This window comes from Trachurus trachurus, assembly GCF_905171665.1.
Source record: "Trachurus trachurus genome assembly, chromosome: 5".
Lineage (NCBI taxonomy): Eukaryota > Metazoa > Chordata > Actinopteri > Carangiformes > Carangidae > Trachurus > Trachurus trachurus.
The window spans coordinates 950,136-973,123 of NC_139896.1; the positions used below are offsets into that span (position 1 = coordinate 950,136).

The window sequence follows — 22,988 nt, forward strand, 5'->3', positions numbered from 1 at the left end:
TCTGTGTGTGTGTGTGTGTGTGTGTGTGTGTGTGTGTGTGTGTGTGTGTGTGTGTGTGTGTGTGTGTGTGTGTGTGTGTGTGTGTGTGTGTGTGTGTGTGTGTGTGTGTGTGTGTGTGACGCGGCTCCAGCGGAGAGTTTAACCCTTAAGGACCTGGAGCCGCTGCTGCAGCACAGTCCGGACGGAGAGTATAGCAGAACATATACGGATCAATACGGATCAATACACTGCAAAAACTCTACATCTAACCAAGAATATTTGTCTTATTTCTTGTCAAAATGTCTCATTTCTAGTCAATACTAACCTCTTTCCACTTACAACAAGACTAAAAAAACCTATACAAATTTACTTGTTTTTAAAATAAATAAGTAGAAAAATCTGCCAGAAAGGAAGTTTTTTTGTGTTTGTAATAAGAAAGAAAAACTTGCTCCACTATCAGATTTTTCTACTTATTTCAAGTGAAAATCTGCTTGAAAGAAGTAAAAAGTGTCTAAAATCAAACTGCTTTTAATGTGATGAGTCTTATTTTAAAGCAGAAGTAAGGTGAATGTTTGTGTTAATATAAGTCTTAAATAGTTATATCTTCCGACAGCAATCACTTACATAGAGTGTTTGGTCTGAAACACGGGTCTGTCAGTCACTCTGCTCTGCTCTGAGCCCAGGAGAAAACTTTCCTTGTATCCTACAACCTTTGGTTCGGTCCTGGTTCCACTCAGATTCATTAATCTGCTCATTAAACTGGAGCCTGAGTCTGAAGCAGCTGAACACACAAATCTAAACTTTCCATTCAGCTTCACTGTGCAAACAGGCTGTGTGTGTGTGTGTGTGTGTGTGTGTGTGTGTGTGTGTGTGTGTGTGTGTGTGTGTGTGTGTGTGTGTGTGTGTGTGTGTGTGTGTGTGTGTGTGTGTGTGTGTGTGTGTGTGTGTGTGTGTGTGTGTGTGTGTGTGTGTGTGTGTGACAGATGTGTGTGTGCTGCTGCCTGTGTTTACAGTACAGACCGTCCCTCATTAACACTCAGGCTGTGTGTGTGTGCACTGCAAAAACTCAAAATCTTTCCAAGAATATTTGTCTTATTTCTTGTCAAAATGTCTCATTTCTAGTCAAAACTAATCTCTTTACACTTAAAATAAGACTCATCACCTAAAAATGAACTTGTTTTTAGATAATTTTCACTTGTTTCAAACTAATTTTCACTTGAAATAAGTAGAAAAATCTGTTTTTGTGTTTGTAATAAGAAAGAAAAACTTGCTCCACTATCAGATTTTTCTACTTATTTCAAGTGAAAATCTGCTTGAAAGAAGTAAAAATGAATTTTTGCAGTGTGTGTGTGTGTGTGTGTGTGTGTGACTGAAATCAAACACTGAAAACACAGTTTACAACAATCTACATTTATTGATAAATAACATAAATATATAATATAATAATATATAATAATATAAAAGTACAAAGAGGATATTGACACCAGTGTGTGTTGTGTGTTGAAATGTACATGATGAAGACGTTGTGTGTCTCCAGAGTCTCTAGTCTTTAGTGTGTCTTCGTCCGTCTGAAGCGGACCTGCAGCTCTGTCTGCGGCTGCAGCATCCCGAAGCCGTAGCGGCCGGCGTCCACCGGGGGCAGCGGCGCCTCGCGGTCACACAGCTGCAGGTCAAAGGTCGTCAGCAGCAGGTACACAAACCTGAGGAGGAACAACAACAGACCAATGTTAATTAGTTTATTAACCCCCCCAGAGGGAAAAAAGCACTGGATGAACTCTCTAAACCAGGACCAGATCCTGTTATCATCAGATATTCACTCTTATTCAGTGAGAGGTCTGAAGAACTTTCATTTACCTCTTTGTCGTACCTCCAGTCATAAATCTTTTATCACATTTCATGGCCCCCAACTCTGGAAGTCTTTAGATAGGTCTCTTAAGCTTGTATCATCCTACAAAATGTTTAGGACTAGTTTGGTGAGGTATCTTCTATCCAGGAGAAAAGAATACTCTATGTCTAGTATAATTGAAATTAATTTGTAATTTTATGGATATTTTCTGTTTGTTTGTTTATTGTGTTTTTTCTTTGTTTCTTTCCCTTTTTTGCTTTTTTTGCTTTTCTTTTCTTTTTCTTTTTCTATTGGTTGATTTGTTTTAGTGATTTTGTATTGAGGGGGAGGATTTTATTTAAGCCCTTTGGGCTTCTTTTCCTCTCCTGCACTTTTATTTCTTTTTCTATTATTGAATAAAATTCTTGTTTTATCATTGTGCATATGAATTAAAAAAATAAATAAATAAATAAACACCAGACCTTCACACCAGCCACCACCACTGACGTCCTCCAGGTGGCACTGCAGCTCAATAAACCTGGTTCTCAAAATTTTACCACTTTTTCTACAAAACTTTTTTTTGTTTGGAGAAATTTTGTCCAAATGGGGTCAGTGGTCTAAATTGTGTCAATTTAGGGTCCTTGATGTAAGAAAGTTGCAGAACCACTGAATTAAATCACCTCCAGACTCGGCACAATTGTGTCTATTTATATTGTGTACGTGTTATTGTGTTATTTATTTATCTATTTATTCTTAATTTATTTACTTATAGACATAGATCTCTGGCCTTTTTTAGAAATGTTATGTCCTTGTCCTTTTCTTAATCCCAGGCTTGAGCCTTTTTAAAGTGTTTTTCGTTGTGTCTTGTACGTCCTTGTGTGTTCTTTTTTGTTTTTCCACCTGACCTGGAACAACCGTACAAAAATTCCTATGTGTGTGTGCACAAATGGCAAATAAAGATTTTGACTTGACTTTGACTATTTAATATTATGTACGTTTCTATTGCAGTGTGGGCAGAGCACCCCATAATGTCATTGTACCTTGTTACAATAACTATAAAGTCTATTGTGATTGTGACAGAGAGCAGCGAGGTGGGGGCTGCAGGACTCACTGTCGGATGGTGCTGATGGCGAAGGTTTTCCCCACGCAGCCGTTGGTGCCGGCGCCCCACGGCATGGTGTAGTACTTGAGGCGGCGTCCCGCTTTGTAGAAGTCCGTCTTCACCGAGCCGTCCTCGTTCAGGAAGCGGTCGTACTTGTACTTCTGTGGAGGAAACAACACACCTTTGTCTTTAACACTGTTGGCTGTGTGTGTGTGTGTGTCCATGTGTGTGTGTGTGTTCCCACGCCCATTAGCTGAGCCTCTGCTCCGTGTTAATCCTCCGTCGTCTCTCTGCTGATCCAGGGTCAGATCTGTGGGCGGTGATTCCACCTGATACAAACAACTACTGATGCTAATTGCACTTAAGTCTGACTCGACTACCGTAGTCCACTAAGACAATTACTGCTGTTGCTGTTGGGGGGGGGTTATGTTCTTCTGTTTGATACAAACTTTGTTTACATTAAATACGGTTTAGATTTGACATCAAATCATCTTTTTTCTCTGTAGCTGAGGAGGAATAATGTAAATATCAAGACACGTGGTTATTATTATGAGGACTGGGACTGGAGACAGTGATGGACTTGGAAATGGTCTCTCATTGGTTTGGTCTCGGTCTTGGTCTTGGTCTACTCTTGTCTTGGTCTTGGTCTTGGTCTTGGTCTTGGTCTACTCTTGGTCTTGGTCTTGGTCTACTCTTGTCTTGGTCTTGGTCTACTCTTGTCTTGGTCTACTCTTGTCTTGGTCTTGGTCTACTCTTGTCTTGGTCTTGGTCTACTCTTGTCTTGGTCTACTCTTGGTCTTAGTCTTGGTCTACTCTTGTCTTGGTCTACTCTTGTCTTGGTCTTGGTCTACTCTTGGTCTTGGTCTTGGTCTACTCTTGGTCTTGGTCTTGGTCTACTCTTGTCTTGGTCTACTCTTGTCTTGGAGTTGGTCTACTCTTGTCTTGGTCTTGGTCTACTCTTGTCTTGGTCTTGGTCTACTCTTGTCTTGGTCTACTCTTGTCTTGGTCTTGGTCTACTCTTGTCTTGTCTTGGTCTACTCTTGTCTTGGTCTTGGTCTACTCTTGTCTTGGTCTTGGTCTACTCTTGTCTTGGTCTTGGTCTACTCTTGTCTTGGTCTTGGTCTACTCTTGTCTTGGTCTACTCTTGTCTTGGTCTTGGTCTACTCTTGTCTTGGTCTTGGTTGGTCTTGGTCTACTCTTGTCTTGGTCTTGGTCTACTCTTGTCTTGGTCTACTCTTGTCTCGTTCTACTCTTGTCTTGGTCTTGGTCTACTCTTGTCTTGGTCTTGGTCTACTCTTGTCTTGGTCTTGGTCTTCTCTTGTCTTGGTCTTGGTCTACTCTTGGTCTTGGTCTTGGTCTACTCTTGTCTTGGTTTTGGTCTACTCTTGTCTTGGTCTTGGTCTTGGTCTACTCTTGTCTTGGTCTTGGTCTACTCTTGTCTTGGTCTTGGTCTACTCTTGTCTTGGTCTTGGTCTACTCTTGGTCTTGTCTTGGTCTACTCTTGTCTTGGTCTTGGTCTACTCTTGTCTTGGTCTTGGTCTTGGTCTACTCTTGTCTTGGTCTTGGTCTACTCTTGTCTCGGTCTACTCTTGTCTCGTTCTACTCTTGTCTTGGTCTTGGTCTACTCTTGTCTTGGTCTACTCTTGTCTCGTTCTACTCTTGTCTTGTTCTACTCTTTTCTTGGTCTTGGTCTACTCTTGTCTTGGTCTTGGTCTTGGTCTACTCTTGTCTTGGTCTTGGTCTACTCTTATCTTGGTCTTGGTCTTGGTCTACTCTTGTCTTGGCCTTGGCCTTGGTCTACTCTTGTCTTGGTCTTGGTCTTGGTCTTGGTCTTGGTCTTGGTCTTGGTCTTGGTCTTGGTCTTGGTCTACTCTTGTCTTGGTCTTGGTCTACTCTTGTCTTAGTCTTGGTCTTGGTCTTGGTCTTGGTCTTGGTCTTGGTCTAGGTCTACTCTTGTCTTGGTCTTGGTCTACTCTTGTCTTAGTCTTGGTCTTGGTCTTGGTCTTGGTCTGCTCTTGTCTTGGTCTACTCTTGTCTTAGTTTTGGTCTACTCTTGTCTTGGTCTTGGTCTTGGTCTACTCTTGTCTTGGTCTTGGTCTACTCTTGTCTTAGTCTTGGTCTTGGTCTTGGTCTTGGTCTTGGTCTACTCTTGTCTTGGTCTTGGTCTACTCTTGTCTTAGTCTTGGTCTTGGTCTTGGTCTTGGTCTACTCTTGACTTGGTCTTGGTCTACTCTTGTCTTGGTCTGCTCTTGTCTTGGTCTTGGTCTTGGTCTACTCTTGTCTTAGTCTTGGTCTTGGTCTTGGTCTACTCTTGAATTGGTCTTGGTCTACTCTTGGTCTTGGTCTGCTCTTGGTCTTGGTCTTGTCTTGGTCTACTCTTGTCTTGGTCTTGGTCTTGGTCTTGGTCTACTCTTGTCTTAGTCTTGGTCTTGGTCTTGGTCTACTCTTGTCTTGGTCTTGGTCTTGGTCTACTCTTGTCTTGGTCTTGGTCTACTCTTGAATTGGTCTTGGTCTACTCTTGAATTGGTCTTGGTCTACTCTTGTCTTGGTCTGCTCTTGGTCTTGGTCTTGGTCTTGGTCTACTCTTGTCTTAGTCTTGGTCTTGGTCTTGGTCTACTCTTGTCTTAGTCTTGGTCTTGGTCTCTTTGTCTTTGTCTTGGTCTTGGTCTTGGTCTACTCTTGTCTTGGTCTTGGTCTACTCTTGGTCTTGTCTTGGTCTTGGTCTACTCTTGTCTTAGTCTTGGTCTTGGTCTACTCTTGTCTTAGTCTTGGTCTTGGTCTTGGTCTACTCTTGTCTGTCTTGGTCTTGGTCTACTCTTGTCTTAGTCTTGGTCTTGGTCTACTCTTGTCTTAGTCTTGGTCTTGGTCTTGGTCTACTCTTGTCTTGGTCTTGGTCTTGGTCTTGGTCTACTCTTGTCTTGGTCTTGGTCTACTCTTGTCTTAGTCTTGTTTTGGTCTACTCTTGTCTTAGTCTTGGTCTTGGTCTACTCTTGTCTTAGTCTTGGTCTTGGTCTTGGTCTACTCTTGTCTTGGTCTTGGTCTACTCTGGTCTTGTCTTGGTCTTGGTCTACTCTTGTCTTGGTCTTGGTCTACTCTTGTCTTAGTCTTGGTCTTGGTCTACTCTTGTCTTAGTCTTGGTCTTGGTCTACTCTTGTCTTGGTCTTGGTCTACTCTTGTCTTGGTCTTGGTCTAATCTTGTCTTAGTCTTGGTCTTGGTCTACTCTTGTCTTGGTCTTGGTCTACTCTTGTCTCGTTCTACTCTTGTCTTGGTCTTGGTCTACTCTTGTCTTGGTCTTGGTCTACTCTTGTCTTGGTCTTGGTCTACTCTTGTCTTGGTCTTGGTCTTGGTCTTGGTCTACTCTTGTCTTGGTCTTGGTCTACTCTTGTCTTGGTCTTGGTCTTGGTCTTGGTCTTGGTCTTGGTCTTGGTCTTGGTCTACTCTTGGTCTTGGTCTTGGTCTACTCTTGTCTTGGTCTACTCTTGTCTTAGTCTTGGTCTTGGTCTTGGTCTACTCTTGTCTTGGTCTTGGTCTACTCTTGTCTTGGTCTTGGTCTTGGTCTACTCTTGTCTTGGTCTTGGTCTACTCTTGTCTTGGTCTTGGTCTTGGTCTACTCTTGTCTTGGTCTTGGTCTTGGTCTACTCTTGTCTTGGTCTTGGTCTTGGTCTACTCTTGTCTTAGTCTTGGTCTTGGTCTACTCTTGTCTTGGTCTACTCTTGTCTTGGTCTTGGTCTTGGTCTACTCTTGTCTTGGTCTTGGTCTTGGTCTACTCTTGTCTTAGTCTTGGTTTTGGTCTACTCTTGTCTTAGTCTTGGTCTTGGTCTACTCTTGTCTTAGTCTTGGTCTTGGTCTTGGTCTACTCTTGTCTTGGTCTTGGTCTACTCTTGTCTTAGTCTTGGTCTACTCTTGTCTTAGTCTTGGTCCTTGGTCTACTCTTGTCTTAGTCTTGGTCTTGGTCTTGTCTTGGTCTTGGTCTACTCTTGTCTTGGTCTTGGTCTACTCTTGTCTTAGTCTTGGTCTTGGTCTTGGTCTACTCTTGTCTTGGTCTTGGTCTACTCTTGTCTTAGTCTTGGTCTTGGTCTTGTCTTGGTCTTGGTCTACTCTTGTCTTGGTATTGGTCTACTCTTGGTCTTGGTCTACTCTTGTCTTAGTCTTGGTCTTGGTCTTGTCTTGGTCTTGGTCTACTCTTGTCTTGGTCTCGGTCTACTCTTGTCTTAGTCTTGTCTTGGTCTACTCTTGGTCTTGGTCTACTCTTGTCTTAGTCTTGGTCTTGGTCTTGGTCTACTCTTGTCTTAGTCTTGGTCTTGGTCTTGGTCTACTCTTGTCTTGGTCTTGGTCTACTCTTGTCTTAGTCTTGGTCTTGGTCTACTCTTGGTCTTGGTCTACTCTTGTCTTAGTCTTGGTCTTGGTCTACTCTTGTCTTAGTCTTGGTCTTGGTCTGGTCTTGGTCTACTCTTGTCTTAGTCTTGGTCTTGGTCTACTCTTGGTCTTGGTCTTGGTCTTGGTCTTGGTCTTGGTCTTGGTCTACTCTTGTCTTGGTCTACTCTTGTCTTGGTCTTGGTCTCAACCCCTCAAAGTCTTGGTCTTGGTCTTGGTCTTGGTCTACTCTTGTCTTGGTCTACTCTTGTCTTGGTCTTGGTCTCAACCCCTCAAAGTCTTGGTCTTGGTCTACTCTTGGTCTCAGTCTGGACTCAGTCTTTGTCTGGTGTCAGGCTGGTGGTCTGGACTCGGTCTTGGACCCACCTGAGGCTCTGGGTGGACCTCGGGGTCGGTCTGGGGGCTGATGAAGGGGAACAGGACCAGCCGGTCTCCTTTCCTCAGCAGGAACTCGTGTCCGTCGGCCATGTGCAGCGTCTTCTCCTTCACCACTTCTCTGGTGATGAACGGAGCGGCCGTCAGCCTCAACGCCTCCTCTAGGGCGCTGTCTGTCAGAGATACAACAACACAACGCTGTTAGAGACACAACAACACAACGTTAGATACAAAACGCCTCCTCTAGGGCGCTGTCTGTAGAGACACAACGAGACACAACGCCGTTAGAGACACAACGCCGTCCTCAACTACTTCCTGTTCTGTTCATCAGAGCTACGCTACAGAGGCTCATGGGATTTCTTGGTTTTCCTCATCAAACTCATCAAATACACAATCCAACAACTCCACAGCGCTCTGGTGGACAAGTTGTGAGCTGCACATTCACCACACTATGAGATAATAACACAACGTTACCACACAGAGTTGTTTTAGAGGGAAATACAGAGACTGATGATGAAAAACTGTCCCTGAAGGCAACGCACATCAGTGGTTTTGCATGAATTTCCCTCTAAAACAACTCTGTGTGGTAACGTTGTGTTATTATCTCATAGCGTGGTGAATGTGCAGCTCACAACTTGTCCACCAGAGCGTTGTGGAGTTGTTGGATTGTGTATTTGATGAGTTTGATGAGGGAAACCAAGAAATCCCATAATGAGCCTCCGTAGCGTAGCTCTGAGCAGCTCACGGCTCTGCTCCGCCGTTCTAAAAACAGCTTGCACCGACAATTAAAGGTAACGAACCTACTGCTATGACTATAGGGATTATGGTGATGGGCCAATTTGACTAAATGTTGAACTATCCCTTTAAATGAATAACCTAGGGATGCAAAAAGAGTTTAAAAGGAAATGATCTTATTATGTCTTTATAAACTGAATAACGACACTAATGCTGTTCATTATTACAGGTTTGATTCAGCTTTAACACACATACACACATACACACACACACACACACACACACACACACACACACACACACACACACACACAGAGCCTCACCGAACACCGGCGTGCTGCTCAGTCTGTCGGAGAGCGCGTCGTCGTCGTCGTCGTCGGTCTGGGAGGAGATCTGGCTGAACTCCGTCTTCACGGCCGTCAGAGCTTCAGGGTTCGTCAGCAAGAAGCCGAGGAGCCAGAAGGCAGCGGGACCCACGTTGCCCTGGAAACACACACACACACACACACACACACACACACACACACACACACACACACACACACACACACACACACACACACACACACACACACACACACACACACACACACAGTGAGCAGGCTGCAGGTGCTTATTTACTGACAGCAAATAAAAACAGAGCTCTGGTGTCTGGTGTTTGCTGAAGTCACACAAAGCAAAGCACAGAGTGTAATTAAAGCTCAGCTCAATTAAAAGAGAATGTTTAAAGGGATAGTTCACTCAAAATTGAAATGTCCCTCATTATCTCCCCCCCCTCATGTTGACTAAGGGCTGGGAGAAGTTTCAGAGTCCTCCGTGGCTTCTCTGAGTTACAGGGGGTCTCGGCGTAGCAGTGCATGTCCATATAACGGTTGAGAACGGAGTTCACTTTTCTTCGTCCAAAAAGACACACCAAAAAACATCCAAATACCTCCATGCTGCTCGTCTGTAATGTCCCTCTTGTATTGAAGCCCCGACATGAGAAACTGTTCCGAAATATAATTAAATAAGTCTATGTTTTAAGCTTGTGTAGCCGATGCAAAGCAGTGAACTGAGACACTGGGAGCTTCCGCTACAAAACAAGCTTGAAATATAGACTTATTTATATCTTTTCAGGACAATTTCTCATGTCGGGGCTTCAATACCAGAGGGACATTACATACGAGCAGCATGGAGGTATTTGGATGTTTTTTGGTGTGTCTTTTTGTTACGAAGACAGTTGGTATCCATTTGCAACCGTTATATGGACATGCACTGCTACGCCGAGACCCCCTGTAACTCAGAGAAGCCACGGAGGACTCTGAAACTTCTCCCAGCCCTTAGTCAACATGAGGGGGATAATGAGTATGAAACTTCAATTTTGGGTGAACTATCCCTTTAATGACGACTGAACACAAACAGACACACAACAACAACAGCTCTGACATGAGTTCTTCTCTCTGGACTGAAGTGAAGGATTAAAAACTGGAAGTGAAGTGACGAGGAGCTACAGGAAGTCCACTCCTCTGATGCAACACAACCAGTGTGTGTGTGTGTGTGTGTGTGTGTGTGTGTGTGTGTGTGTGTGTGTGTGTGTGTGTGTGTGTGTGTGTGTGTGTGTGTGTGTGTGTGTCAGACAGACACCACGTTAACACCACCAGCTCCAGAGACAGAGACAGATTTAAAGATGTGAACTTGATTAAAACTTGTCTGAGGTCCTGATGCTCAGTCTCCTGCAGGTCGACAGCGCCCCCATGTGTCAAACCACACAACTGCACCACCGGCAGTTTGTTCTGGTCCGAATGTCTGTTAATGTGTTTAACAGTTCATCAAGTGGAAGATGAAATGATCTCCAAAAGACATAAAGTTAAACATGAAACACTCTTTTTCTATATTTTCACCAATATCAGTGTGTTATTGTAGTTTTCTACAGTTTCAGAGTGAAAAAGGGAAACAAAGCAGCAGCAGCAACAGAACTTTGACCAAGGAATCAGATAAGAGATTTACTATTTACTATAGGACTGGGTTTAAAAAAACGATATTTGATTCACATTGACCTTCATTTGAAAGATCTGAAATCGATTCATAAAATCCTTGGATCGATCTTTTAATGTAGCTACGCCACTGCTCTGTTGCACTGTTTACTTCTGGAGTTGGTCATGTTAAATAAATGTGCATTAATGTTTATTAATGTTCATTAATGAATATTTTTAGTTTCTAAGTTAGATATTTCCATCTTTGGACAATTTGCAACATTAGCTTTGTAAAAAAAACTCTTTCATAACCAAGTAAGTTGGTATTAAACCTTTAAATGAATCAATATCAAATTGAATCGGGACCTTGTGAATGGGAATCAAATCAATTAAATTCAGTAGTGATACCCAGTCCTACTATTTACACACTGGCTACTAACTATGCAGGGGGGGGCAGACCTTTGCTGAGGGACCTTTTCCTTTTCTGGCTGTTTGAACATGGACAAGATGAAAATAATACTGTATATATATAGTTTAAAATGTAAAGTGAATGTGTCATCTGTAACTTTATGTCTTCTGGAGATCATTTCATCTTCCACTTGGTCTAAATGTCTGTTAATGTGAACAGTTCATCAAGGGTCAAACTTCTACATGCTTCTGTACCAGCAGAACAGTCAGTCAGTCAGTGGGTTGGTGGTCTGAGTCTGAGGTGAACTGACCTGTGTGGCCCACAGCTGCATGAGCACGGCTCTGGTCTGTGTGTCCTGGTCGGCCCCCTCCTCCTCCAGCAGACGCCTGTAGTCCTGCAGCCACAGACTGGAGCCCGGGTCCTGGGGGGTCAGACCGGCTGAAGACAGGAGAGACCACAGTCTCTGCTGCACGCCGCGGGCCGTCTTCCTCTCACCTGTCACACACACACACAGCAAAAATGTTTCATCTATAAATCGATCTACAAACCTGGAACAAACTCCCAGTCCCAGTTAGAGGTCGGCCGGTTGGTAATAAAGGCATGCTCCACTTTCTCTAAGTCACCCGGCTTTTATTTTGCTTATTAATCTCAATTTGAAGAAGCTTGAGCTGACCACAGATCGAGGTGCACTCCCAAACTTTTCACAGAGTTGAGTGTATTTGAGGAGATTGGCCCGAGGATGAGTTCATTCATCGCCCAATTACAGCGGGGAGCCAAACAATATAAATTCTGTCTTGCTCTCATTTAATTTAAAAAAGTTTGATGACAGCCACAACTTAACTTCATTCAGACAGTCAAGCAGAGGTTGCAATGCACCTTTGCTTTTCATTTTTACGGGCATGTAGGCTACTGTATATCTGAACATCATCAGCAAAGCAGATGAGATGAGATGCAGAGAGGCACAGGAAGTAGGCGACACGACAGAAGAATGTAAACACAAGTGGTGCGTAGGAGAGAGAGTGATAGATAGAGAGATAGAGATGATAGAGAGGAGATAGTGGAGATAGAGATGAGATGACAGAGATGGAAGTGTTTGTCAAAATGTCAATATGTTTTATTTCGTTTTATAAAACAGAAAGGTGAAATCCGGCGATCTGATTGGTTGTTAGCCGTGGTATAATGAGCATATACCACGGCTACTATTCTAAAGCCTTATCACAGACAGACTGTTGCAGTCCGTAGCAAAAGACAGCTGATGTTTTTAGGATGTTAAAAATGGACTAAAGTAGTTGAATTCAGTGACTTTCACCTGAAAAAAAGCGGAGGAAAAGAGGAGATGCAGAGCTACTTGGAGCTAACGTCTGGAGAGGTGGGACTAGTTTTTCACAGTGAGGCTGTTTTATTGAATAATATGTATTTCTGGTTGAATAAAACTACATGAAATTGATTGTGTATCCCTCTTTCATATTGTCATTATTGGTAACTGTTTTATAAAAGCAATATATCCCTCCAGTCCGTGGTCTATGCTCATTCTACCACTCTAAGGGGGAACAACGCCTCTTAGAGTGGTAGAATGAGCATAGACCACCTGGAGTGATATATTGCTTAAATAGTCGTCTTATTGTCTTTTTGTTGTCTGCATTATTATGTCGTCTCTATTATTATGTGTATTGTCACTACTGTTTTTTATGCTATAGGAAATGAGCATTGCTGCGATAATCCGGCACATTTAGCCTACATGTTTTTATGTTCATTAAAGCAGAAGTAAGTGATATTTTTGTGTTAATATAAGTCTTAAATAGTTGTATCTTCCGACAGCAATCACTTCTATAGAGTGTTTGGTCTGAAACACGGGTCTGTCAGTCACTCTGCTCTGCTCTGAGCCCAGGAGAAAACATTTATCGTATCCTACAGTTTTTATCCAATGAGGAGAGAGAACGGCATGCAGGGCTGTGTGTGCAGCCAAGGAACGCCGTGAATGTGGTGATGTAGGGACGAGGACTGTTATGGTGCGTTCAAGGAAACCCGTAACTCGTGTTTTTCCGACCTGTGAAGTGGTACCAGTTCGATCTGGTACGAGTTCACGGGTCAGAAGTTACGAGTGGCCGTTATAGTGACTTTCACAGGTAAAACAGGTCGGAGAAACACGAGTGGGTTGCCTGGAACGCTACAAAGTCGTAAGTCGTGACTTGAAGCTGTAATTTACGGTTTCAAAAGCCTGCCTGGAACGCAGCATTAGCCAAAACCACCGGATCGCTTACTTCTGCTTTAATGTGCACTGTCCCATTTAAATAAACAAATAAAGTAAAGTAAAGTAAAGAGACAGAGAGGCACAGGAAGTGAGCGACACGACAGAAGAATGTAAACACATGTGGTGCGTAGGAGAGAGAGTGACATACTGTAGATAGAGAGAGATGGATAGATAGATAGAGGAGATAGAGAAGGAGTAACAATGCTTCAGGTGCATCAGGTTCAACTTGTAGAAGCATGCAGTGAAAATAAATAATGTCACGGTACGACACACACACACACAGGTGAGGCCATCGTCAGGTGTATGTGTGTGTGTGTGTGTGTGTGTGTGTGTGTGTGTGGTGACGGGGTGGTTAGATCATGTTAAGTCTGTGATGATCCACAGCGGTTAAACGTAGTTCCTCTCAAACACAAACACACTTCTAGACGCTATGTAAGCAACTGAGTCAGAGAGAGACAGAGAGAGTCGCCGCGGCAACCACAAAACAAACCCTAAAGGAAAAGAGGAGGCGATGATGTCACAGGAGGAGAAGTGGGACAGTGACGAATGTAAACAGTGAGGAGGAGGAAGAGGAGGAGGAAGAGGAGGTGCTGAACACTGCAAAAACTCAAACATCTTACCAAGTATATTTGTCTTATTTCTAGTCAAATTTTAATTTCTAGTCAAAACAAATCTCATTATACTTAAAATAGCCTATAAGATTCACCACCTAAAGATGAACTTGTTTTTAGATCATTTTTACTTCTTTCAAGCAGATTTTCACTTGAAATAAGTAGAAAAATCTGATAGTGGAGCAAGTTTTTCTTTCTTATTACAAGCACAAAAAAACTTGCTTTCACTGGCAGATTTTTCTACTTATTTCAAGTGAAAATTAGTTTGAAAGAAGTGAAAATGATCTAAAAACAAGTTCATCTTTAGGTGGTGAATCTTATTTAAAGTGGAAAGAGATTAGTTTTGACTAGAAATGAGACATTTTGACTAGAAATAAGACAAATATTCTTGTTTAGATTTTGAGTTTTTGCAGTGAAGGAGCTCAGGTGTTTTCCGGTCCTGTACCTGACTTCAGAGTTCCTCTCGCCATCTTGGCCAAGAGTCCGTCGAACTTCTTGTACTCGTCGTAAACGCTCGACGGATCTGAGCCGTTGTTGTTCTGCTCTGCTCCGAACAGAGTGAGGTACCCCGCCCTGCACACACACACACACACAGACACACACACACACACACACACACACACACACACACACACACACACACACACACACACACACACACACACACACACACACACACACAGAGTTAGGGAATGTGACAGTTGTGTCTTGATGGAGCGATAGCAGCAACAGCCCACTCACTTTTCCATTTGAAAACACAAACACACGTCCTCCCTCTCTACTGGGGTTTTTCCACTGGGAGAAACAACACGAGGCATCAGGTCATAGTGCAACTATGACAACGAGTGAGACTACCAATCGGACTCACTCTCATGTTCACTAGTGTCGGTCTCACTCATGTTCACTAGCGTCTTCTCACTCTCACGTTCACACCGATACTAGTGAACGCGAGAGTGAGACAGACACTAGTGAACACGAGAGTGAGACAGACACTAGTGAACACGAGAGTGAGACAGACACTAGTGAACACGAGAGTGAGACAGACACTAGTGAACACGAGAGTGAGACAGACACTAGTGAACACGAGAGTGAGACAGACACTAGTGAACGTGAGAGTGAGACGGTCACTCTCGTGTTCACTAGCTTCAGTCTCACTCTCGTGTTCACTAGCTTCAGTCTCACTCTCGTGTTCACTAGCTTCAGTCTCACTCTCGCGTTCACTAGTGTCTGTCTCACTCTTGTGTTCATGTCGGTCTCACTCCTGGTTCACTAATGTCGGTCTCACTCTTGTGTTCACTAGTATCTGACAGACTCTAGTGAACACGAGAGTGAGACAGACACTAGTGAATGTGAGATGGACACTAGTGAACAAGAGAGTGAGACAGACACTAGTGAACACGAGAGTGAGATGGACACTAGTGAACACAAGAGTGAGATTAGTGAAAACAAGAGTGAGACAGACACTAGTAAATACGAGAGTGAGACAGACACTAGTAAATACGAGAGTGAGACAGACACTAGTGAACACAAGAGTGAGACCGACACTAGTGAACACGAGAGTGAGTGTCTCACTCTCACGTTCACTGGTGTCTGTCTCACTCTCACGTTCACTGGTGTCTGTCTCACTCTCACGTTCACTGGTGTCCGTCTCACTCTCGTGTTCACTAGTGTCGGTCTCACTCTAGTGTTCACTAGCACCTGTCTCACTCTCACGTTCACTAGAGTCTGTCCGATACTAGTGAACACGAGAGTGAGACGGACACTAGTGATCATAAGAGTGAGACTGATCTTCACTGTGACTCTGAGCGGAAACACGACCTAATTTTTCTGCTGCTGTTTACAAACAGGACATGAGGACTGACGGTGTGTAAACTGTTTAACATCAACACACACACACACACACAAATGACACACACACACACACTATGTCAAAGCAGTGTGTGTGTGTGTGTGTGTGTGTGTGTGTGTGTGTGTGTGTGTGTGTGTGTGTGTGTGTGTGTGTGGGAGGGAGCTCTTTCATACTTGAACAAGACGCTGTAACAGAAGTCGAACAGTCCCGTCTCTTTCCAGTCTTTCTGGTTCTGAGGCAGCTCGGCTTTCAGCAGCGCCCGCAGGTGTTGGCTCACGCTGCCGTTCAGGGCGGCCATCTTGGCTCCCATGAAGTGCCTGAGGAGGAGGAGGAGGAGGAGGAGGGGGTCAGAGGAGACACAGGAAGCCAAAGGTGAAGTTCATTAAAGCTCAGGGTCGACTGCGTTGCTCAACATGGTGGTGACACACGAGTCGACAACGTGGAGAAGCTGCTGCACACTCACAACTCTGATGCAACCTAAAGGAAACAGTGTGTCACGACTCTGTCACTACTATACACAACTAAAGATGGAGGTTTCTCTTCCTCTCAACAGTGTCTCCATAAGACCAGAACAACGTCATTTCTCCTAGTCAAAACTTAATTACAGATATCTGAAAAGGGACATGTAGATATCTTTAATTGAGGTGAATTAAAGATATCTAGAACTGGAATTATGACTAGTCAGAATCAAATTGTAGATATCTCAAACTGGAATTAGTACTAATGGTAATTCAGTTACAGATATCTGAAATTCACATAGTGGATATCTGCAGCTGAACTGTAGATATCTGTGATGACAAACCCCATACACATGAATGGTTACAGTGACGTAATTTGTCCTATAGGAAGAACGTAGTTGTGGATCTGAAATGACAATTGTGGATAGGAAGAATGTAGTTGCAGATATCTGAAATGTTCTTTTTGACAAGAGGCAAAACTTAATTACAGATATCTACAACACATATCCAGTCTGGCGTTTAAATGTCTTGCCCTAACCAGAAAACCAAACACAACTACACAACTGCACTGCAAAAACTCAAAATCTTTCCAAGAATATTTGTCTTAACTCTTTTCACTTAAAATAAGACTCATCCCCTAAAAATGACCTTGTTTTGAAATAATTTTCATTTGTTTCAAACTAATTTTCACTTGAAATAAGTAGAAAAATCTGCCAGTGAAAGTAAGTTTTTTGTGTTTGTAATAAGAAAGAAAAACTTGCTCCACTGTCAGATTTTTCTACTTATTTCAAGTGAAAATCTGCTTGAAAGAAGTAAAAAGTGTCTAAAAACAAGCTGCTTTTTATGTGATGAGTCTTATTTTAAGTGGAATGAGATTTGTTTTGACTAGAAATGACATTTTGACTAGAAATAAGACCAATATTCTTGGTAAGATTTAGAGTTTTTGCAGTGTGGAAACTCTGAGACCAACAGAATCTGTGTAGTTTGGCTGAGTAGTAGAAACGTAGTCGAGACGTACTTCCTCATCACGGCTTTGGCTTTGTCCTGCTGGTGATGTGGCAGCTGCAGGTCGAAGATCCGTCCCATCAGCACCTGAGCGTAGCGCGAGAAGTCCAGACACACGCTGTCGTTGACGGCCGCGTCGTACGAGTGAGGGTCCAACAGAACCGTCACGTAGCGGCCGGCGGCTCGGACCTGAAGGACAGGAAACCAGCAGAGCATCATGACACCATCAAGTATCAAGTCATTTCATTTTATTTGTCCCAACTTGGGCAATTTGTGACTCATGACACTTAAAACGCTGAGTAACATGGACAATAAACGCTCACTACCTCACCATACTTTTGCAATATCATGAGAAAATGTTGTTATACTGTATATACTCTGACTCATGTCTTTTCCTTTTCACAAGGCAAGGCAAGGCCATTTTATTTGTAAAGCCCATTTTTACCACCAGTTTGTCTCAAAGGGCTTTACATCCCATCATAACAACATCCTCTGTCCTTAGACCCTCACATCCACTGAGGAAAAACTCCATGGAAAACCCTTTTAACAGGGAAAACCAGGAGAAAGCTCAGGGTGAGCAACAGAGGAGGGATCATCACCCAGGACGGACTAATGACAATTAGGTTTATAATGTGTATGTTTTTTTAGGTTTAGGTCCTTATTCACAATTTTTCACACTTGTGTCGTGTTAGTAGCCTACTCATAATTTAAATCTCTTTATATGTTTTTATCTACTTCTATTTCATTAAATACTTTTCTTTTCTTGGATGGCGTTTTAAGCACTTTTTTTTTTATCCTTTCTGTGTCTTTTAACGTATCATCACTACACTCTAAGAGAAGAGAGCCCTGCAGAATAATTCCTATGTGCCTGGACTTTGGTTTGTGCACAAATGTCAAATAAATAAATCTCAATCTCAAACATCCGTCTGACTGAGTGAGATCCGAACACAAACTCTGAAGAAATGCTGCTGAAGAACAGAAACAACCACTGGACGAATGTTAAGTTACATAATCTGCTTGAACATCGACTTTCCCAAAAAATGTGAAACTTTGTTTGTTATCAGATTGGAGCTGGATGCTGCGTGACTCTTTGATCGCCAGCGTGCCGTTACATGAACCTTATCGGATCGCTGGATCGGACTCTCCTCAGGTGTTGGGAACAAACATGACTCACAACAACCAAACAAACTGCAACATGAGAGGATTCAATAACACCCTGTCCGACTCATCACACTATCTCACTATCTCAGGGTTCATTCATTCATTCATTCATTCAGCTTTTCATACAATCTCTTCATCTTCCTCAGATTTTAATCTGTGAAAACTGAACTTTAAGGCTGAAGTGGAAAAGTCCTCAGACCGGGTCAGACCGGGTCAGACCGGGTGACTCTGTTCAGGGCCGTTGTATAGGGGAGAAAGGTGATGATAACTCTAGGGGCCCAGCGCCCAGTGGGGCCCATAAAAAACCCCAGTAGTCTAATCTTTGTATGACTGATTTATTCTGCGTAAGACCCTGACTAATACTCATAGTACACTGTAAAAACTCAACATCTTTCCAAGAATATTTGTCTTATTTCTTGTCAAAATGTCTCATTTCTAGTCAAAACTAATCTCTTTCCACTTAAAATAAGACTCATCACCTAAAAATTAACTTTTTTAAAAGATAATTTTCACTTGTTTCAAACAAATCTTCACTTGAAATAAGTAGAAAAATCTGCCAGTGAAAGCAAGTTTTTTGTGTTTGTAATAAGAAAGAAAAACTTGCTCCACTATCAGATTTTTCTACTTATTCCAAGTGAAAATCTGCTTGAAAGAAGTAAAAAGTGTCTAAAAACAAGCTGCTTTTTATGTGACGAGTCTTATTTTAAGTAGAATGAGATTTGTTTTGACTAGAAATAAGACAAATATTCTTAGTAAGATACTTGAGTTTTTGCAGTGTAATGCTGCATTAGCATCAAAACAAAGTACGCTAAATAATACATGATAATACATACATAGTCTAAGAAAAAAAAAAGGTACAGTTAGGGGGAGGGGCCCACTTTAGTATTCTTTAAGGGGGCCCAGAATTCAACGGCCCTGACTCTGTTCGGTCCAGATTTATTCACCACGGTCGTTTTTTTTTGTTTTCTCACTCACTGTGAAAATGTTTCCGTGTTTCTGCTTCATCCGCTTCAGGAATTTAGAAGCGTCTTTTCCAAATTCAAGTGCATGACCGAGCCAGGGGATGAGGCCTTTGTCCAGAGGCGGCTCGCTCCTCGACCTGAGGACACACAACAAACACAACATGAAAACCATTATTATGTTATGATTTCCTCTATTCAACCAGGTAAAAACACGTTGAGATTTAAAAACCTCTTTTACAAGAGAGACCTGGTGCTCAAACAACTCTACACAGATTCATACAAACAACATTCAAATTATACATTTTCTTTCTCTATCCGTTAAAACTGAACTGATCCAAAAGATTCAAGGTCGATCCAACAAAAACAACACACTGCAAAAACTCTACATCTTTCCAAGAATATTTGTCTTATTTCTTGTCAAAATGTCTCATTTCTAGTCAAACTAATCTCTTTCCACTTAAAATAAGACTCATCACATAAAAATGAACTTGTTTTTAGATCATTTTCACTTGTTTCAAACTAATTTTCACTTGAAATAAGTAGAAAAATCTGCCAGTGAAAGCAAGTTTTTTGTGTTTGTAATAAGAAAGAAAAACTTGCTCCACTATCAGATTTTTCTACTTATTTCAAGTGAAAATCTGCTTGAAAGAAGTAAAAAGTGTCTAAAAACAAGCTGCTTTTAATGTGATGAGTCTTATTTTAAGTAGAATGAGATTTGTTTTGACTAGAAATAAGACAAATATTCTTGGTAAGATTTTGAGTTTTTGCAGAACCACCGTTTCCACTGAAAACACTTGTATATCCAGAAATGAGCTATTTGTGTGACCATGTGACTCTACTACAATAACACTGATCCATTCACCAGCCACATCCCACACACACACACACACACACACACACACACACACACACACACACACACACACACACACACACACACTAGAGTGGCTGGAGGGAAACAAAGGGCCGTTTACTGTCAGATTATTTTACAGTGCAGCAGTTTGACCACATTCCTCATAATTATTTATAGAGCAGAACAAACCGTTGTTATTAAGTTATGTAATGACACAGTGTGTATTGATGAGGAGCTGCACTGGCTGTTAGTTCTCTATCTATTAGAATATTAATGGGCTGCTATCTCAAATCAATTCATCCAAATAAACTTTGGAAATTACACAAACTCAACAGGGAACACTAACAGACCAACACTACAACTAAACTCACAGTACAGCAGGAAATAACTATTATTATTATTACTGCATCTTGCCCCTGTAGTTGCCCCAGGCTCTAGGTCTTATTGCACCATGCATGTGGACTGACACCTGACAGCCACGTTCAATAGAAGGTAAAATGGTCAAAGAAATATAGAATTAGCAGATTAATATTAAAACACTGGATTAGAATTATACAACACAACATAAAACAGATTAAAAAAACCTGAATCTCTCTTTATCTTTTCATGAAGATTTAATGCTGTTTTTCTTTTACACTGTTTTTATGCACAATATGAATTTGCTACAGAATCAATAAAGCATCTATCTATCTTGTTGTTATGATGCAATGTGAAGCCCTTTGAGACAAACTTAAAAGATCTTTATTGTCCTTACACTTTAAAAAACTCTCCTCCCATTCTGGGCAAGACAAATCATACATTAAAAATAAACATCATACGTAGAATTAAAAGTCAAGGTATATGCAAGAGACCAGGGATATAACTGTTTGTAAAAACGGGCTATCTATGCTGTGATTTACTGTAACTACTGTTTTATCATGGAAATGAAAAACCACCGACAGAGAACCAGCAGCTACAGACACAGTGATAGAGTCTCAGTAACAACAGACACCTACAGACATATAAACTCTATACAGTATAATATACATATAGCTACATATAAACTCTATATATCCAGTGTGTAGAGTGTAATAGTGTAATAGTGTAATAGGGGGCGTGTGCGTGTCTGACCTGGCGCGGTGCGTGAGGATGAAGTAGAGCAGCGCGGCTTGACCCAGCAGGATGAAGGTCCACAACATGTTTCTGTCTCTCTGAGTCTCTCTGTGTGTTGACTGTGAGTCTCCTCCTCCCGCACTGCGCCTTTAAGGGATTCCCACCGCGCCGCATGACGTCACGTGGCCCCGCCCCCACCGCCCCCTCAGCAGCCTCACAGCATGCCGTCGATCAACTCACCGACATCACGTCATCGTTACGTCACAACAACAGCAACAATAGAAACGTGACGGATCTTCCAACACAAACAATAGAGTTCAACTTGACTCTGACATGTAGAAAATGTAAATAGAACTAATAATAATAATAATAGATCAACAGAGGAGATTTAAATACCGGGAACTGTAACGTATCATCATCACTTACTTTATGTCTTTTCTTTTCTCTTTTTAAAAATATGTTTGAAATAAAGAATAATTTATCTAATCAAACTTTCCTTTTACAAAACATTATGAAAAACCCGGTTTAGAGTAATAGATTACGATAGATAGATAGATAGATAGATAGATAGATAGATAGATAGATGATAGATAGATAGATAGATGATAGATAGATAGATAGATGATAGATAGATAGATAGATAGATAGATGATAGATAGATAGATAGATGATAGATAGATAGATAGATAGATAGATGATAGATAGATAGATGATAGATAGATAGATAGATAGATAGATAGATAGATAGATAGATAGATAGATGATAGATAGATAGATAGATGATAGATAGATAGATAGATGATAGATAGATAGATAGATAGATAGATGATAGATAGATAGATGATAGATAGATAGATAGATAGATAGATAGATAGATAGATAGATGATAGATAGATAGATAGATAGATAGATAGATAGATAGATAGATAGATAGATAGATAGATAGATAGATAGATAGATAGATAGATAGATGATAGATAGATAGATGATAGATAGATAGATAGATAGATAGATAGATAGATAGATAGATAGATGATAGATAGATAGATAGATAGATAGATAGATAGATAGATAGATAGATAGATAGATAGATAGATGATAGATAGATAGATAGATAGATAGATGATAGATAGATAGATGATAGATAGATAGATAGATAGATAGATAGATAGATAGATAGATAGATAGATGATAGATAGATAGATAGATAGATAGATAGATAGATAGATAGATAGATAGATAGATAGATAGATAGATAGATAGATAGATAGATACTTCATTAATCCCGAAGGAAATTCATCTGTCAGCTGCTCCAAACATTCTGAAAGAAAGTACTTAGCTACAGTAGATTAAAGGGATAGTTCAATATTCTTCAGATTAAAGGGACAGTTCGACCAATTCATGCAAAACCGCTGATGCACGTTGCCTTCAGGGACAGTTTTTCATCATCAGTCTCTGTATTTCCCTCTAAAACAACTCTGTGTGGTAACGTTGTGTTATTATCTCATAGCGTGGTGAATGTGCAGGTCACAACTTGTCCACCAGAGCGTTGTGGAGTTGTTGGATTGTGTATTTGATGAGTTTGATGATGAGGGAAACCAAAAAAAAATCCCATAATGAGCCTCCGTAGCGTAGCTCTGAGCAGCTCACGGCTCTGCTCCACCGTTCTAAAAATAGCTTGCACCGACAATTAAAGGTAACAAACCTACTGCTATGACTATAGGGATTATGGTGATGGTGGCAATTTGACTGAATGTTGAACTATCCCTTTAAAGAGTCATCATTACAGGACACACAGAGTCATTCTCTGTCACTGTGTGTGTCTGTGTGTGTGTTATCATTCACGTAGAGCTGAATGTGAGTCACAGACAGAAACAAACTTGTGTTGTCGTGTGTTTTGGTGAAACATGAAGAAGTGAATCTGCAGGTGGATGATGTCACGTCGTCGAGGGGAATCACCACGACGATGATGATGGTGATGATGATGGTGGTGT

The 22,988-nt window shown here is 41.6% G+C and overlaps 1 protein-coding gene across 1 annotated transcript; it reads right to left on the reverse strand.

The window, feature by feature from the left end:
- Nucleotides 1–1,528: 1,528 nt before the first annotated feature.
- LOC310985577 (prostacyclin synthase-like) lies at nt 1,529–21,080 on the reverse strand (the record flags this gene model as incomplete). The annotated part of the gene is made up of 10 exons (XM_083971192.1): nt 1,529–1,679; nt 2,916–3,067; nt 7,648–7,829; nt 8,715–8,874; nt 11,063–11,247; nt 14,060–14,187; nt 15,637–15,780; nt 16,940–17,115; nt 19,063–19,186; nt 21,013–21,080. 10 exons carry the CDS (start codon nt 21,078–21,080, stop codon nt 1,529–1,531), a joined length of 1,470 nt encoding a protein of 489 aa, XP_083827318.1.
- Nucleotides 21,081–22,988: the final 1,908 nt, after the last annotated feature.